At 39.1% G+C, this 18,660-nt stretch overlaps 1 protein-coding gene across 7 annotated transcripts in view; it reads right to left on the minus strand.

Annotated features, from left to right (window-relative positions):
* The window catches only part of LOC124884235 (unconventional myosin-XVIIIa-like), a 242,600-nt gene that overhangs the window by 28,356 nt on the left and 195,584 nt on the right, over positions 1 to 18,660 (minus strand). For 4 of the 7 annotated variants that reach the window (XM_047392029.1, XM_047392028.1, XM_047392026.1 and 1 more), the window contains 2 exons: positions 16,347 to 16,469; positions 3,330 to 3,540 (listed from right to left, as the gene is read on the minus strand). The exons of 1 other annotated variant lie outside the window; for it this stretch is intronic. In XM_047392029.1, the coding sequence (XP_047247985.1) occupies positions 3,369 to 3,540; positions 16,347 to 16,469 (295 nt within the window). In that variant the 3' untranslated portion in view covers positions 3,330 to 3,368. Of the gene's footprint in view, positions 1 to 3,329; positions 3,541 to 15,969; positions 16,041 to 16,346; positions 16,470 to 18,660 lie in introns of those variants that run through there. 2 more of the 7 variants (XR_007042406.1, XM_047392024.1) reach the window with 2 other exon arrangements.

The following is an 18,660-nucleotide window of genomic DNA, read 5'->3' on the forward strand; positions in this document are numbered from 1 at the left end:
GGAACCAGCAATGTTTCCTTTTTCGGTTTTATAGGACATTGTGAGGACATATGTAGTCATGGGAAAAAGACTAAAGTATGACCTCAGTCTACTTCTCTTTTAACAGTTAGATCAATGGCTTTAAAGAACTACGTTTTTCCAGTAAAATAAAAACAAATTGATGTGTCACACTAAGGGTGCAAAATGTAAGATTTGTCCTTAGTTCAGGGCCTTCTTTTTAAAAAAAGAAGACACAAACATGACAATGTTTACAGATGTCTCAACTCAAAATATTTTTTATAAATATGAATAAAGCTTTTCTGTTTTAGTTTAGATTTAGTTAACTTGGTCCTAATAGACATAATTTAGCACAGAAGAGCACTTCCACTTCCGAAAACAACTGAATGACTGAACTGACTGAATGGATGTGAGCATCATCAAGATAACTCCTGTTATGGAAATTTTAGTGCCTTGCTTGATTTGCTCCTTGATACTCTACAGGAACTGACAAAAGTATTAGAACCCCTCAGTGTTGTTCCATTCTTCTCTTATTTAGTCTTAGAGTAATGGTTTCTCAGCCTTCTGCTTGCAGCTGTGTGAGATGATATGTATGCCACACTGTTAAGATTATGTCTAGGACAACAGGTCTCATGAGAGTTACCTTGAAAACTGTTGTAGCTTCTAGGAGAACTTTTGCTTTGTCTGGTCAGAACAATTTGGCAGCACTACTGAGTACATCTCCAATGCTGTAAAATCCTTCTCTCTTGCAAGATTAAAATAAAGCTGATTCTGAGTGACAATCATCGGTCTCTGTCTTGGTAAAAACAAATTTTTCTACAACACTCCTGTGGGATGTTCTGATCATTTTCATCATAAAAAAAAGTTGCTCACACATCTGTTAGTCCTGCAGAGGCACTGGTGCAAAAATATTTGTGCACTGTAACTTTCAACTTGAAGTCACAAAGAGAAATTAAACACTATTTGGGCATTGTAACTGTAAATTTGAAGTCAGAGAAAGAAATGCTATGAATGGTGAGTAATGAGTTTTGTAATTGTATAATCTTTTCTGTCTTTCACACATGCAAAACAAACAGTTAAACGTTTTCAGGTTCGTGAGTACAAGTACAGAAATCGTATTCTGTGAGTCACACAGTTTATCTTTGATTCCAGGTTGTACAATGCAGATGAGTAGTTTGTGGACAGAAAGAATAAATGTTTTCCTTAAGCTGGCTGAGGTGAAATACAAAATACAGCAGGCGGAGGAATTGGTGGGAATTTGTAATTACTTCTGCCTCAGCTTCGAATCACTTCCTATATACTGTGTTGTTGTATTCACAAAGGTGAGTGTGTTGACCCATTGTATTTCAGAAAATAAAGAGTATGTTGTCATGAATAACTGTTCACCTGTTACACAAAAAAGATTAGGGATGTACAGCTTCCAGGTGAAATTTCAGGATGACCTAAGTGCAGAACATGGCCCACTTGGACTCAATATCCCCTACCTTTTAAGACACCACTCTAAGGTCCTATAGTCCTAAGCATGGTGGTATTTTTGGTTGGTTCATACTTTCTGAGTCTGGAGCAGGCAGTGCCCACAGCTGTATGGACATACAAATTACCTTCAAGTCTGAGACAGTTTTGCTCCATATCAGCGTAACATTTGGGGCAAAAATTAAAGCACACCAAAAAGAAGGTGTGACTTAGCATTTGTGACTCACCCCAGCTGATTGTAACAGTTGCATTCACTAAATAGGGACCTATTGGATGTGATAAAAAAGCTTTTGTGGAAGGATGTCAATACAGGTGTGTAAATTTGTTTTGCACCTTTCTTTTAGTATCAATTGGTGCAAAACTGTGAATGTAAGAGGTTTTTGATGTGTGACGCCAAGAAAACAAATTGTGCACTTGTACTTACAAATTTGAAGACATGAAACTGTATCCAATTCATGTACTTGTACTTAAGAATCTGTAGTGGTCTAACTGTTGTTTCAATGTGTGATATACAAAATTCTACAATTACAAAACACCTATACCATTTCTCTCTGTGACTTCAACTTTACGGTAACAATGCACAAATGGTTTTGCATTTTTTTCACTGACTTCAAGTTAAAACTTACAATGCACAAATACATTTGCAGCAGACACCCTATGTCTGTGACTGGATATTTATGTATCAGAATCAAATGGATTGCAGAGAAATTGAACCTTTAATTTCTCAGGTTTGGCTTCAACCAATTGCTGAGTGAACTTAGCTCTAAGGGCCTGACTTACTAAGACCCCAAGTAAGGGGCACTAAATTGTGTGTGCAAAAAAACTGCACGTGCAATTAGTAGGCGTGTTGCGGGTGATCTGCTAAGGTTAACAAGAAAACAAGCAAACAAGAAAAATAATAATAAGAAAAACAAGAAGAAGAAGTAAAAGAAGAAGAAACATTAAAATGCACTTAAAGAAAAACAGTTCAAAAGATGAAAATAATAAAAGCTAAAGTTAAAAGATTAATCAGTCATAAAACCTGGAAGAGCTGACTTTGTCAGCACCCTCCCCCTGCCTGCGAAAGCAGTTGGCTTTCATTCAGTGACTAACAGATTGCTGGAATTGAGGGATATGGGTTCCTTGACCCAAGGCAAACCATGGTAGGCCAATAATAATACATTTATTCAATTCAACATGAATTTGCTTCGTACGGAGCCTGTGAAGGATAATTAAGGGATAAAATAAATAAAAATCTCAAGATCGGAGTGCACACTTTCAGGAGCAACCAGGGCAGTTTTTTGTTATTTTTTCCTTCAATGTCCCTTTTTCTGGTATTTTTCATTTTGGTTTAATTGCATAAAGATTGTCTGCAGTCCAGATGCAAACATTTAGCAGACAACTATAATCTGCGCCACCTTTTCTGGCCAAAATCTCTCTCTCCTCAGTGCATCCAGACATTAACGGTGTCGTCCCATAAAGGTGCACTGGAATTATAATGCTGTAGCTACAAAATGTAATTTTTGGATAGATTATCTTTCTATTGTTTTATTTCTGACAGTAAAAAAAAAAGCTGACATGTGCAACAGGTTCTTTGTCTCCATTGTCTGTCATTGCACCTATGCTTCATTCACACCACAATGACCACAGACACTGTTTTGTGCCAGGCACCTGCCATTCAAACCTGCTAAATATAGATGCAGAAACTGCACCTGCAATCCGTTTCAGGTTTGATAAATTTAATTGCGGGTGGTAACTAATATATTTGCATATCCTCCTCCCACTATTTTGCACATTCTGATGATCAGCATATGTGCTGCATATTCATGAAGGCAAACTCGCTAAATGGATGGACCCTGCTATTTTGCACCCTTTTTTAAAAATTGTTTTTGGAGCACTAGTTGCCTTTATTTTTGTTATTATTTGAATACAGGCAGACAGGAAGAGGGGCGAAGGTAGGGGGAAGACATGTAGCACAGGTTGCCGAGGTTAGGGACTCGACCCAGGAACAGCTGCGTCAAGGACTCAAGCCTCCGTACTTCACGCGCCGAGCTGTTTTTCTCCTTTTGACAGACGCAATCCATGTTGCACCTGGTAAGTAGATCAGCTAAGGTGTGTAATCAAGTTTGCATTGGTTTTTATACATGCAAACCCTTAGTAAATCAGGCGTTAAGTTGCACAGTTTTTAAACAAAATGAGCAAAAACAGAATATGAATACAATTTGTTTGCAGACCACATCTCATGTTTGGCTCATTTCAGGAACCAGACTTCAGCAGGAAGCTGGCGTAAGGTCAGGATGACTGAAGCCCTGCTTCAGTCATCTGACAAAATACTTCCGACCTTTTGTCGGGAGTCTTTGAAAAAGAAACTGCTTAGTCAATCACTTAACCTGGATGGCATTAAATTGACCTCCGGTAATAAAGTAAAAAACCTTGGTGTTATTTTTGCAGAGGACATGTGATTTAAATCCCATATTAAACAGGTTTCTAGGATTTCCTTCTTTCACCTCCGGAACATTGCCAAAATTAGAAATATCCTATCTAGGGGTGACTGACGCTGAAAAACTAGTCCGTGCATTTGTTACTTCAAGGCTGGACTATTGTAATTCTTTACTATCAGGATGTCCACAAATGCAGTCAAAAGCCTTCAGCTGATTCAAAACGCTGCAAGAGTTCTGATGAAAATTAAAGAGAGATCATATTTCTCCTATTTTAGCTTCCCTTCATTGGCTCCCTGTTAAATCCAGAATAGAATTTAAAATTCTCCTCCTCACATATAAAGCCCTTAATGATCTAGCTCCATCATACATCAGAGATCTGATGGTTCTATATGTTCCTAACAGAGCACTTCATTCTGAGACTGCAGGTTTACTGGTGGTTCCTAGAGTCTCTAGAAGTAGAATGGGAGGCAGATCCTTTAGTTATCGGTCTCCTCTCCTGTGGAACCAGCTCCCAGTTTTAGTCCGTGAGGCAGACACCCTGTCTACTTTTAAGGCTAGGCTTAAAACTTTCCTTTTGATAAAGCTTATAGTTAGAGTGGCTTAGGTTATCTTGAGCTATCTCTGTAGTTATGCTGCTATAGGCTTAGGCTGCTGGAGGACATAATGACCACTTTTACTCTCTTCGCTACATTCTCATACTACTCTCCAATTTTGCATTATTTGCTGTTATTTCAATCCCTCACAATCCCTCATACTGAGCATGCATGTATGGAGGACCGATCCTGACAAAATTAAAAATAAAAGCAGAAATATATATATTTTCTTTTTCCTTTTCCTTACACATGCCTTTGTGCTTTTTACATTTCCTCGTCTCTCTTTTTCCTTTACCGTATGCATTTCTGCTTCATTATGCAAATGTGTCCTTCTTTTGCCCGATTTTAAGGATGAGTTGTGAGTATCCTTCGTGGTCCATCTTTTCCCATGATTCATTGCGGGTCGAAGCGGTTTGGTCAAACAGGGGCATCCATGGTGGACCACAGTGGCAAAAGCTGTGAGTAAATTGTGAAAAATTACACTTTCTGTGACACAAATGAACTTTTACAATGTTTTTAGTGCGGGAATATAACTGTGTAGACGTGAAAAATCTGCTTGATTCATCAAGACATCGCTTAATTTCAAACGTGCTCCGACGTATTCGGAGTTTTCCGCTCCCGCCGTATTAACTCCCGGCTTGCCTCGCCAGCCCTACCGGTGATGGGGCGAGCTAGCCCGGTAGAGATCTGACCGGACTATCGACACTGAGCGCCTGCTGCCAGTCATCACAGTGAACGTTAAACACAAGTGATTTCTAACAGTTTATGTTAGCATTATTTTAATGTATTGTGTCATTTGTTCTTGTAAGTTGATTTAACATTACAGGTGATATTAAAGTTAACCTGAATAAATGGACGATTTTATGTAATCTTACCGTATTGCTGGAGAGTTAGATTGAGAATAAATAAGCTTTTAAATATTCATTTTTGATGAAGAAATGTGCTATATGTGTTTTTAAAAGTATATTTATAATTCAGCTAGCATTATAATTCGTGATTCCAGGTACAGCTGAAGAGAAATACATTTTCAAATGCAAGCAAATTTCAGAAAAGAAGTGAAAAGATTGGAAGAGCTTGTTTTAGGCATGTGCATAGAAATACTTTAATATGTTCTGCAAATTAAGACAAATGTAAAATAAAAATAAAAAGACTTTTTTTACACTGATATTAAGCAAGATGTTTTTTTTGTTTTTTGTTTTTATTGTTTAGGGACAAAGGAGCAGACAGGCCAGTTTATTAAGCTCAGGGGTGAGAACCACCACCTTTTTAATGGAGCTAAAAACTCAGCCACCGTGGCTTGGAGGTTCAATAACAACATTCTTTGCAGTCAGTTTCTGTCCAGTTTCAATAACTCCTATCTTTCTAACTTTCATAAATATCCATCCAGTGATTAACATACTTCTTTTGGTTTTCCCTCTTTCCTTTTGCTTGTTTAGGACAATTCTGGAGAAGATGGGCCAACAGGGGAAGGTCAACCCTTTGCAGGCCAAACAAAAGTGGGACAATATGAAAAAGAAATATAAAGTATGTTCAGAAGTTCTCATGTCACACACAAATAAAAAATATTTCTCAAAGTCCTATTGGTTTCTCTGTTTAGTCAACTCTTTTTTTCTTCCTTCTAACTTTAGGATTGCACCACCAACATTCAAAAGTGACCAAAACATCAGCCAGAAAGCATAGGTACTTAGAAGTGGCCTGTGGTCCCCACCTGCAGTACCACTCCTTTATTGAGTGTGTCTTGCTAATCGCCAAAGATTAGACACCCCTGTTGTCTTTCTTTTCCATTTGCACAACAGCATGTGAAATTGATGGTCAATCAGTGTTGCTTCCTAAGTGGACAGTTTGATTTCACAGAAGTTTGATTTACTTGGAGTTATATTGTGTTCCCTTTATTTTTTTCAGCAGTGTGTATATGTGTATATATGTATATGTATATGTGTATATATATATATATATATATATATATATATATATATATATATATATATATATATATACACCACCAGAACATGACTACTGTATGCAGGCAAGTATAATCTTATAGATGTGATTAATGTTTGAGGGGTATAACTAATTGTCATATTTTGTGAGCACCATCTTCTAATTCTGCATATTCCTGATTACATCTTAGTGATGTGGTCCAGCCATTCCTTTAAACTTGATGGATGAAAGAGGCATCACAAACATCTGCAGACCACCTGTGTGATGCTTCGCTCACCATCCAGAAAGACTAACCACAGGTCTCAGTTGCAGCATCCATCATGTCTCTGACCTTGCGAGAGATTTAGCCACACCGCCAGAGACTTTCTGTTCAGAGAGACATCTGCCTCTTTGTTCTGTTGAAGAGGTTTTTCCAGGAACCGGTCACTCAGGTTGATCCTGCTGTCGCCATTGTAAATATTTGTACATAGTTTTATTTTATGCCTTTTGTCTTGTAATCTTGATCTGTTTGAATGTTCTTTTGTTCCACATTCTGTTTAAAATACTATTTGTAATTTTCAAAATAAACTGTGTTTAGAAATTTTAATAAAGTTGATGTATTGTTGGATCAAATGGAAATAAAATACATTGGTGACAAAAACAATATTGAAATTTATTAGAACAGCTTAAAACTTTAAGAAACTATCTGAACAAAACATATTTATTTATTTCTTATATAGCACCTTATTTCAGTACCATTCTTTCTAAGATGGAAAACAGTCTGTCCATTCTCTGTGCCCTCATATCCTCCCTGATCAACTCCATCATCTCCTCTTTCTTTTCTGACCCCTTCCTGCTGGCTCACTGTCTTCCTTCTCCATCTGGTTGTCCACTGCTCCGCTTGGCCCTGGAGTGTCCGTGTCCTCAGGGATGGAGGCAATTAGGACAGGAGGTGTTGTGGAAGACCTCTGTCCCAACATCTCATCCATAAGGACAAACCAGGGCCAAGTAGCAGCAGTGGACCTTTCACTGACTCCCTCTCCTGACCCTGGATACTTACAATCCTAAAGTTAGAAGGAAGAAAAAAATGTTGACTAAACAGAGAAACCAATAAGACTTTTAGAAATATTTTTTATTTGTGTGTGACATGAGAACTTCTGAACATACTTTATATTTCTTTTTCATATTGTCCCACTTTTTTTTGGCCTGCAAGGGGGTGACCTTCCCCTGTTGGACCATCTTCTCCAGAATTGTCCTAAACAAGCAAAAGGAAAGAGGGAAAACCAAAAGAAGTATGTTAATCACTGGATGGATATTTATGAAAGTTAGAAAGATAGGAGTTTTTGAAACTGGACAGAAACTGACTGCAAAGAATGTTGTTATTGTACCTCCAAGCCACGGTGGCTGAGTTTTTAGCCCCAGTAAAAAGGTGGTGGTTCTCACCTCTGAGCTTAATAAACTGGCCTGTCTGCTCCTTTGTCCCTAAACAATAACAACAAAAAACAAAAAAACATCAAACATCAGTGTAAAAAAAGTCTTTTTATTTTTATTTTAAATTTGTCTTAATTTGCAGAACATCTTAAAATATTTCTATGCAAATGCCTAAATCAAGCTCTTTCAAACTTTTCACTTCTTTACTGAAATTTGCTTGCATTTGAAAGTATATTTCTCTTCAGCTGTACCTGGAATCACAAATTATAATGCTAGCTGAATTATAAATATACTTTTAAAAACACATATAGCACATTTCTTCATCAAAAATGAATATTTAAAAGCGTATTTATTCTCAATCTAACTCTCCAGCAATACGGTAAGATTACATAAAATTGTCCCATTTATTCAGGTTAACTTTAATATCACCTGTAATCAATGGCGCCACCAAGCCGTGGCCACCCCCGCTGGTCAGTATAAATTATAGTAGCAGCAGTTAAGCATTTCATCCCAAATGCACAGCCAGCCAGGCAGCCGCTCTTCTTGACTTTCTATCGCGCACCGTAGGCTGCCCTCTCCCGCCCCTCCTCCCTCCCTCCATGCCGCTGTTTCGCGCTCAAACAGCAACAGCTCATCGCGTGCTTGTTGGGCAACGATATCCAACGGAACTAAGAGAGAAGACAAAGAAAACTACCGGTAAGTAAATAAGTCAAAATATTCCTTGTTAAAAGAAGAGGGGGGAATATATGCAATAACAGTATACTGTTAAAGCAGCTTTTTGATGTGTTTTTGACATGTTTTGACAGTTATGTAGCTAACGTCGTTAACTGGTGCTTGTATGCTATGTCAATTTTCAGACAATGAAGAGAAAGTCTACAGACATCTCTTCTTATTTTAAGAAGAAAATTACAGCAGGAGGACAGAAAGAGATGACAGGGGAGCAACAATATAATCTTAGTGAGGATAAGGAGGAGGAACAACATCAGACAGCAGCAGACCAGGGACAGTCAGCACCATTGGTCACAGACGCGTGGCAGAACTCAGCATAAGCAGGTGTTCGACCTGTTCCTGGACCAACAGGTGAAGTTATAACCATGTGGCCGTAATAATGAAAGTGATGACTTGCCTAGATAGTAACATCATCTGGAGAAATGTATGATTTGTTTAGAGTGTTTCTATTAAATTACAAATCATGACATAATCACTTAAAGCTTTTTAATTAATGTTAGTTGACTTTTATTAATCTGAATAGAAATGCCTACTACAGGCCATTATTACAGCTATAATTGATACATGGAGAGAGGCTCATTATTATTAATAATAATATTGTGATAATTATTATTATATTAATTATTATTACCATTCCTGTTATTATCATTTTAATGTCAGAATAACTGATTTTGCCTCTTGCTTCATCATAGATATCTCCCAGTCAAGAGCAGAGCAGCCCAAGCAGCCACAACTGAAAGTCTTCCCTCGTACCTATCAAGGGGACAGAAGACGATGCTTCTCTAAAGACTGGTACAACACACATAAATGGCTGGAATACTCTCAGAGTAAAGGCTGCCTACTGTTATGCCTGCCGGCACTTCAGTCTCCCCATCTCAGGTGGTTCAGTATTTACATCTGAAGAGGGATTCAATCATTGGAAAAAGGCAACCTTCAAAGACGGGGGACTTTTAGGCCATGCCAAATCTGAAGCACATACTAATGCCATGTTAGCATGGGCAGAGTATGAAAAATCCACTTCAAGCACATCCTCTCTGTCAGCCTCCTAAGATGCAGAATACAATAAATTAGTGAAGGAAAATAGAGAGTACATTAAAGTTGTTGGAGAAACCCTGCTCCTCACAGCTTCACAGAACATAGCACAGAGAGCACATAAAGAATCGGAAGGTGAGAATAAAGGACATTTTCTCTCTGTTATGGAGCTGCTAGCCAAACACAATCCCACAGTCAAAAGAAAAATGACAAGTCAAAGAAATGCAACATATCTTGGGCATGATACACAAAATGAAATAATTGATTGTCTAGCTGAAATGGTCCGCACTTCAATAACTAGTGAAGTTACCCAAAGTGAAGCTTTCAGCATTTTGGTTGATGAGATTAAAGACCTAAACAAAAAGAACAGATGTTCTTTGTAATAAGACACCATTACAGTGGGTCAGTATGTGAGAGCTTCCTTGTTTGTAAGGCAGCACAGCGCCTCGATGGTGCATCACTTTCACAGATAACATTTTGCAGAAGCATGGCCTTGACTACAAAAACCACCTTGTAGGGCAAGCATATGACGGAGCCTCAGTCATGAGCGGGAAAAACACAGGTGTGCAAGCATGCATGAAATCAGAGGCCCCTTTAGCTTTTTATGTGCACTGCAATGCACATTGCTTAAATTTAGTATTAGTTGACAGTGTGAAATGCATCCCTGAAGCTAATTGCTTCTTTTCTCTTTTGCAGAAACTCTATATTTTTGTGTCAGGGTCATATGTGCACCAAAGATGGCTTGAGGTACAGAGAGAGATCTTTCAGGGGGCCCCAAGAGAGTTACAAAGACTGATAGATACACGGTGGGCATGTAGGTATAATGCTTGAAAGACAGTGAGAGACAGACTGCCAGCCATCATACATCTACTGAAAGAAATGTCAGAAGAGCAAAATGGTGACAGAGCTATAGAGGCAAGAGGTTTATTAGCCCAAATAGATCTCAGGTTTGTTAGCCTCCTTGTAACATTCACCAGTGTTCTTGGTGAGATAAAATATCTGTCAGATATTTTACAGTCCCCACAACTTGATTTGGGCACAGCTGTCACACTTCTTGACTCTTGTTGACACATTGGAGAGTTACAGAGAAGGCTCTCTCTTTAATGACATCTGGGACAATACTGTAACTCTGACACAGCAATGCAACATCAGTGCCACACCTCCAGACCGTCAGGTTAGACCAAGCTGTTTGCTTGAGGGGCATTCCTTGTTCACTCCAATAGTTCAAAGACAAGTCAGCACAGAGAAGGAGTCCTTTCGGACAGGTCTGTTTGTTCCAGTTATTGATGTGTTTCTCTCTGAGGTGAAGAGAAGATTTTCTAAAGAAAATTGTATCATAATGAAAGGGATACAGGCATTAAATCCGTGCAGCGCCACATTTGGTGAGAAAAATGTAGTGTTGCCATTTGCCTCACAATACAATTGCAATACTGAAGTTCAACAATATGAGATCCCCCAGCTTAAGCGCATTCTTGAGAGGAAGTAGTGGTCAGGAAACACCAAAGGTATTAGTAGAGCTCACTGTCTTTCTGGAGCCATATAAGGAGGTCTTCCACCAAATGTTTAAAGTGTGCAAACTTGCACTTGCATTACCTGTGAGCGGAGTTTTTCTATGTTAAAGTTAATCAAAACTGCCTTGAGAAGTACCATGACTGATGAGCATTGAAGCAATTTGGGTGTGCTGAGTGTAGAATCAAGAAAGGTTAGGCCATAAATCTTGATGACTTTGTGGATGTGTTTGCCAAAAAACATAGCAACAGGCGAATAAAGCTGTTCTGAAGCCTGGTGATCAGAATCAGACTATTGATCCCTGTTGGGAAATTCCTGTTACGTAAAGTAAAGATATGACTGTTTCTGTATTTGCTTTTATTTGTATCTGCCAGTATCTGCTTTCCTCCAGTAATTGTTATGTTCACAATAAATGTACTCCATATTCCTAATATAATTACACAATAAAACAGAATCGTTGTGCAATTCAAAATGTTAACTGTACTGTTATTAGTCTATGCACATTAGATCATTAGTAATATTAAATATAACACAATAAACCAAAGTATATCAGTAGGCGTTTCCTTAAGTCTTTCTGATTTGCTACAGGCAGGTTTACTACAACAATAGAATAAAATCCTGAAATTATGGCTTTCAGTGTCAGTGTGCCACCCCAAGAATTTAAGTGGCCCCATCTGGCCACCCCTATGAAAACTTTCTGGAGGCGCCAAAGCCTGTAATGTCAAATCAACTTACATGAACAAATGACACAATACATTAATATAATACTAACATAAACTGGTTGGAAATCACTTGTGTGGCAGCAGGAGCTCAGTGCCGATAGTCCGGTCAGATTTCTACCGGGCTAGCTCGCCCCACCGCCGGTAGGACTGGCGAGGCAAGCCGGGAATTAATACGGCGGGAGCGGAAAACTCCGAACACGTTGGAGCAGGTTTGAAATTAAGCAATGCCAGATTTTTCACGTCTACGTTACAGGTCCTTCTCAAAGAATTTGCATATTGTGATAAAGTTCATTATTTTCTATAATGTAATGATGAAAATTTAACATTCATATATTTTAGATTCATTGCACACTAACTGAAATATTTCAGGTCTTTTATTGTCTTAATACGGATGATTTTGGCATACAGCTCATGAAAACCCAAAATTCCTATCTCACAAAATTAGCATATTTCATCCGACCAATAAAAGAAGAGTGTTTTTAATACAAACAACGTCAACCTTCAAATAATCATGTACAGTTATGCACTCAATACTTGGTCGGGAATCCTTTGGCAGAAATGACTGCTTCAATGCGGCGTGGCATGGAGGCAATCAGCCTGTGGCACTGCTGAGGTCTTATGGAGGCCCAGGATGCTTCGATAGCGGCCTTTAGCTCATCCAGAGTGTTGGGTCTTGAGTCTCTCAACGTTCTCTTCACAATATCCAACAGATTCTCTATGGGGTTCAGGTCAGGAGAGTTGGCAGGCCAATTGAGCACAGTGATACCATGGTCAGTAAACCATTTACCAGTGGTTTTGGCACTGTGAGCAGGTGCCAGGTCCTGCTGAAAAATGAAATCTTCATCTCCATAAAGCTTTTCAGCAGATGGAAGCATGAAGTGCTCCAAAATCTCCTGATAGCTAGTTGCATTGACCCTGCCCTTGATAAAACACAGTGGACCAACACCAGCAGCTGACACGGCACCCCAGACCATCACTGACTGTGGGTACTTGACACTGGACTTCTGGCATTTTGGCATTTCCTTCTCCCCAGTCTTCCTCCAGACTCTGGCACATTGATTTCCGAATGACATGCAGAATTTGCTTTCATCCGAAAAAAGTACTTTGGACCACTGAGCAACAGTCCAGTGCTGCTTCTCTGTAGCCCAGGTCTGGGGAATGCGGCACCTGTAGCCCATTTCCTGCACACGCCTGTGCACGGTGGCTCTGGATGTTTCTACTCCAGACTCAGTCCACTGCTTCCGCAGGTCCCCCAAGGTCTGGAATCGGCCCTTCTCCACAATCTTCCTCAGGGTCCGGTCACCTCTTCTCGTTGTGCAGCGTTTTCTGCCACACGTTTTCCTTCCCACAGACTTCCCACTGAGGTGCCTTGATACAGCACTCTGGGAACAGCCTATTCGTTCAGAAATTTCTTTCTGTGTCTTACCCTCTTGCTTGAGGGTGTCAATAGTGGCCTTCTGGACAGCAGTCAGGTCGGCAGTCTTACCCATGATTGGGGTTTTGAGTGATGAACCAGGCTGGGAGTTTTAAAGGCCTCAGGAATCTTTTGCAAGTGTTTAGAGTTAACTTGTTGATTCAGATGATTAGGTTCATAGCTCGTTTAGAGACCCTTTTAATAATATGCTAATTTTGTGAGATAGGAATTTTGGGTTTTCATGAGCTGTATGCCAAAATCATCCGTATTAAGACAATAAAAGACCGGACATATTTCAGTTAGTGTGCAATGAATCTAAAATATATGAATGTTAAATTTTCATCATGACATTATAGAAAATAATGAACTTTATCACAATATATTAATTTTTTGAGAAGGACCTGTATATTCCCGCACTAAAAACATTGTAAAAGTTCATTTGTGTCACAGAAAGTGTAATTGTTCACAGTTTACTCACAGCTTTTGCCACTGTGGTCTGCCATGGCTGCCCCTGTTTGACCAAACCGCTTTGACCCGCAATGAATCATGGGAAAAGATGGACCATGAAGGATACTCACAACGCATTCTTCACATCGGGCAAAAGAAGGACACATTTGTCGGCAGCATCTGACAGACCTTCCGCCCGGCGCTGTGATGTAATCGGCCCACAAGTACGGACCTGGAAGGATCCAGCCCCTGAATTGGGACACACGCTCGGCCTGCACATGGATCCTCCTCCTTCCTGTATATTGACCAATAGGAGAGGAGCTGGAGAGAAGAAGGCAGCCCTCCTCTTTTGCATAATGAAGCAGAAATGCATACGGTAAAGGAAAAAGAGAGACGAGGAAATGTAAAAAGCACAAAGGCATGTGTAAGGAAAAGGAAAAAGAAAATATATATATTTCTGCTTTTATTTTTAATTTTGTCAGGATCGGTCCTCCATACATGCATGCTCAGTATGAGGGATTGTTTCAAAGTCAACACCAGTGACTGTCCACTGTCTCTACATGCTCATCCAGGAGGAGTGAATGCTGCAAGTCTCTGACTCAATGCAATCTGCTGGGTTTCCTTAGACAGAAAAACTGTTTAACCAATTTAAATAAATAACTGAATCTGACTGCACTGTTCCATAGTTAGAGTTAATTGGAATGTATGTACCTGACTTGAAATCTATATGATTCGACTGAATTGACTTATCCCATTTTAAAGTTATCCAACTTTCACACAATGCAACAGGAAACAACACTCCAATTATTTCTACCTCTGCCTTCCTCCCTCCCTGTTGGATGAAGTAAGGGGGAGTCAGGTTTAGCCCAAACCAGCTCAGTTATGGTTGAGGTGCAAACACGCCCTCCATTTCTGCTATCTGTGCGACCCTTTCTCTTTTCCAGTGGTTATAATCAATCTGACAGAGACGGCTACCCTCAATCCTTGTGGTTTTTAGTATAACAATGGCCACCAGTGGGCTCTACATGGACAAACTTTATCAGATTATTATTTTATTTAGTACCTCTACACATAGCCCATTCTAAAATGGCCAAACTCTAACACTCAGTAGTTTAATCTAACCTCCCCAACAACCCTGCACCATTCTAAACCCTTTGTGATGTGCCTTGAGACGGCATGTGTTGTAGATTGGCGTTATATAAATTAAACTGAATTGAATTGAAAATTACTAGTAGGGTGACCAGATGTCCTGATTTGTGTGGGACTGTGCCGCATTTTTTACTCCTGTCCCGCTGTCCCTCATACAGAGACAATGTCCTGCATTTGACTGGATCAAATTCTGAAAAAAGCTATCTGGCTGGAGCTTTTTTGAAATGTAAAGAAAGCAGAGCTGTAGTCATCATCTCAGAGCCGCATCAGCTGTCAATCAAAATACGCAGCAGCATCCCACGTCATGATTGACCTGCACCACGATGCTGGTAAAATAAAACAGAACAAGAAAAGGATTTTCTTGTATAGTCTACATCAGTAGGCTATACAGAATATAATGGAAAGTATGTCACGGAAAAGAAAATGCAGCTACAACAAAGACTGAAACGGTTTATAATTGCGTGAGGCCAGTGAAAGGTGATCTCTGATGGATATATATTAAGTTATTTTAAAATTTCACACGAACGGGAGCACGATGTGAAGCAACAACGTAAAAGTGAGACATACAAAATGAACAGCTGACAAAGCTGCCTGCTAATCTATGGACTCATTTTTACTCAATTCCCAGAGAGGACTGCCAGACAGACAAGGTAAAAGCAGTGTAAGCCTTTAAAAGTTTTTTTTAAACTTGTGCTAATTCATTATTTTGCACTAACACGCAAAGCAGAGATTGATGAATGTAATGTGAGAATGTTAAATTCAAATTTATGACTTCATCATAGTGTTGGCCATGTGTCTGACAATGTCCCTCATAAGCATCCTTGTTGGCCTGCATTTGGTTTTTGATATTTTTGATATCTGGTCACCCTACTTACCAAGCTCATCGTTTATGTACATTTTGGGATTTTTGCTATTAGTGGTTACTTTACCCTTTACCCGTCGTTACAACAAATTATAACAAATGTAAAATATTATAACATGGATCAGATAAACCTGTATCTGTGATGTCAGTGCTAAAAGATCACTGCAACAGACCATGACCTTCAGTTTAAATAAGCAGACTTTTATGAAGACTGATAATAACATATTAAATCATGCCATGCAAAATATTTTTCAGATAGGAGCTGTTTTACCATGGAAGACATCTTTACCCTTGGCTCTACGGTTAGCTGGAAAACGAATCCCTCTTTCATCCAAGTGTTATCTGTTGCAGGATTAGGATACTTACTGCCCATGTTAAAACACTTTCAAAAGAATCCCACTTTTAAAGTCTTAAGGAATATTTAAACCACGGTTTGGCAAAAGTTAAGTTTTAGTTTTATTTAAAAATGAAACTATCTTATGGAATTACATAAACGTTTGGCATTGGTCCAGTCTACATGCAAACATAAAGGAACATAATCCCAAAATACCTAGGGTCAGCTAATCTGATAAATCAGTCCATGTTGTTTCCACTCAGATGACGTTTGCGAGACACAGCTGAAGAAATAACTGAAGCTTTTCCACTGACCTGAAACTCTTTGGGCTGCCATCATCTGACAGATTCTTTGCAGAATCATCATTTTTGGACAACCAGGACTTCACTCCATCCACATGATCCTCCACCTCAGAGTCTGTGTCTGAATGACCCTGACTGTTCAGGAGTTAGGGAAATGAAGATATATTAGAGGGGGTAGAAGAGAGAGAGATAATAGAGGTCTTAGTCAAGTGCAGACAGCCTTATGACAATCAAAAAGGAAGAACATCAGTGTTTAATGGGAGTGAGCACAGGAAAACATTTTGTCATTTTAATTAGACTTTGATGAAGAACAGGTTTGAGTGTTAGTGCAGAAGCATTAGGTCTAGATAAAAGATAAAACATGTGAGCTCAGAGCACCTCTGGAAACGGACATGTTTAAAAGGAGTGGTCTGGATGTAAACAAGGAACAGCAACCTCACACTCTCAGGTGGCAGTTAGATGGTGGTCAGAAAACTACTTAACATTCACACCTCTTGAGGCTGCTTCAAAGATGTGCATGTTATACCACGAATGGAAAATGAACATCAAGTAATATTTTTTAATTAATTTTAATAAAGTTTTTAATTAATATTTTAGCTCAGACCACACAGTTCTTCTGATGGCCCGTTTCAGTGTGTGCATTCACTATGTAGAAGGCTTTGTTTATAGAGGCTCATAACCACCATATCTGTTGTACAGATGCTATCAGCTATGATTGTAATGAAGCACCTTGCATGGATGCTTTGCTCTCAACAATACATTAGATCATGTGTATAAGAGATAAAGGCGGTATATTATCCTTTACTTGCTCTGACAAAAGGCAGGAGGTGGATGCAGAAGTTCGAGTCACTGTAGGTGTAGATGCGACTGTAGGTGTGACTGCACAACTCTACAATCCTCCTCCCCTGTCTCTTTCATAAAAGAAAGTTTGAGTTTTATTCACATGTTCAAAAGATTTTCATTCTGCTTGCTTTATAGTTAAAACTAAAATAATACTGTAAAGAAAATTTGTAAATGTTTAAAAAAATGTGTATCAGAAGGTAATGAGTTTAAAAATGCTACTTGTGGTTTTTACAGTACAATCTCAGGACAGTAGCTGAGAAGTGAGACGTAGTGTAAATGGACTTTTGTGTCTTTTAAAATCTGAACACTTTAAAATAACAATTAATGAAATTTCTCTGATTAACATTAGTTTTGTGATTTATAGATGTTGTGCAGAAAACTTTACATACTTTAACATGCATTAAATACTTTAAGTATTTCATCAGGCACGATTGATTCTAGGGCCCCATACTGAACATGGTAAAATTGAGTGCCGTAAAAACCAACATGTAATTAATTTCGCCTCTGAAAATTAGAATCTGTGAATTTGGAGGTCATTAAAATGACAACATGGTAAATATTAATGTTATAAACACTAAGGTTATCAAATTTAACGTTATCACTGCCTTGATTTTAGCGCCTCCATTTTTACCACTTCAGTTTTATCATTCATCACGTTCAAAGTGTAATATTTGTTTTTTTATTATTGAAAAAAGTCCAATATACAAACAGGAGTTTATCTTTTCAAAGGTTTATTTCAAGGGAAACAAGGAAAAAGACAATGAAAAATGTGGGTTCCACCCAATGGTTAAACCCAACAGTAGGTTCAACACGATGAGCTGGGAACGGGGTGCCTTCACTGGAAGAGGGAGAGAACACTGCTCGGTCGGCTGACAGCTGCGGAAGCCAGCTGGTGACGAGAAACGCCAAACCTCTTTTTATTTAAATTAAGTGGAACCTTAATAAACTGAGTAGATATTTGAGTTCAACAAACCTACATTCTTGCCTATAAACATCTTAAAAGTTTATTTGGGGTCACAGAAAGCGTATTTACATTTTTATTCACAATTTTTGCCACCAACATCCGCCATTGCTGCCCGAGCTCAACCAATTCGATTTGTCCAACAATAAATTATGGGAAATTGTGGGTCACGGACTACAAGTACTCCGCTGTCGCGCTGGGGCTACTGACTATGAAGCGCCAAAGCGGCCAAAAGCTGGGCGAAAATATGCGAGACCGAATGAAGGAGTGCCTGAGACTACTAAATGGACACGCGAGACCGAATGAAATGCTCGTACTGAAGGTGCGTGCGGGACCGACTAAACAAACACGCGAGACCAAATTCAGGTCCACACAAAACCGATTAAATGTACACGCGAGTCCGAATGAAGGTGCGTGTGAGACCGACTGAACGTACCCGCGGGACCGAATGAAGCACCAAACAAGAATATTGTTTTACAAAATAAAATTAAATGATTAAGATGTCTGACAGTTAGAAAACTG

This window comes from Girardinichthys multiradiatus, chromosome 18 (assembly GCF_021462225.1).
Source record: "Girardinichthys multiradiatus isolate DD_20200921_A chromosome 18, DD_fGirMul_XY1, whole genome shotgun sequence".
Taxonomy (NCBI): domain Eukaryota; kingdom Metazoa; phylum Chordata; class Actinopteri; order Cyprinodontiformes; family Goodeidae; genus Girardinichthys; species Girardinichthys multiradiatus.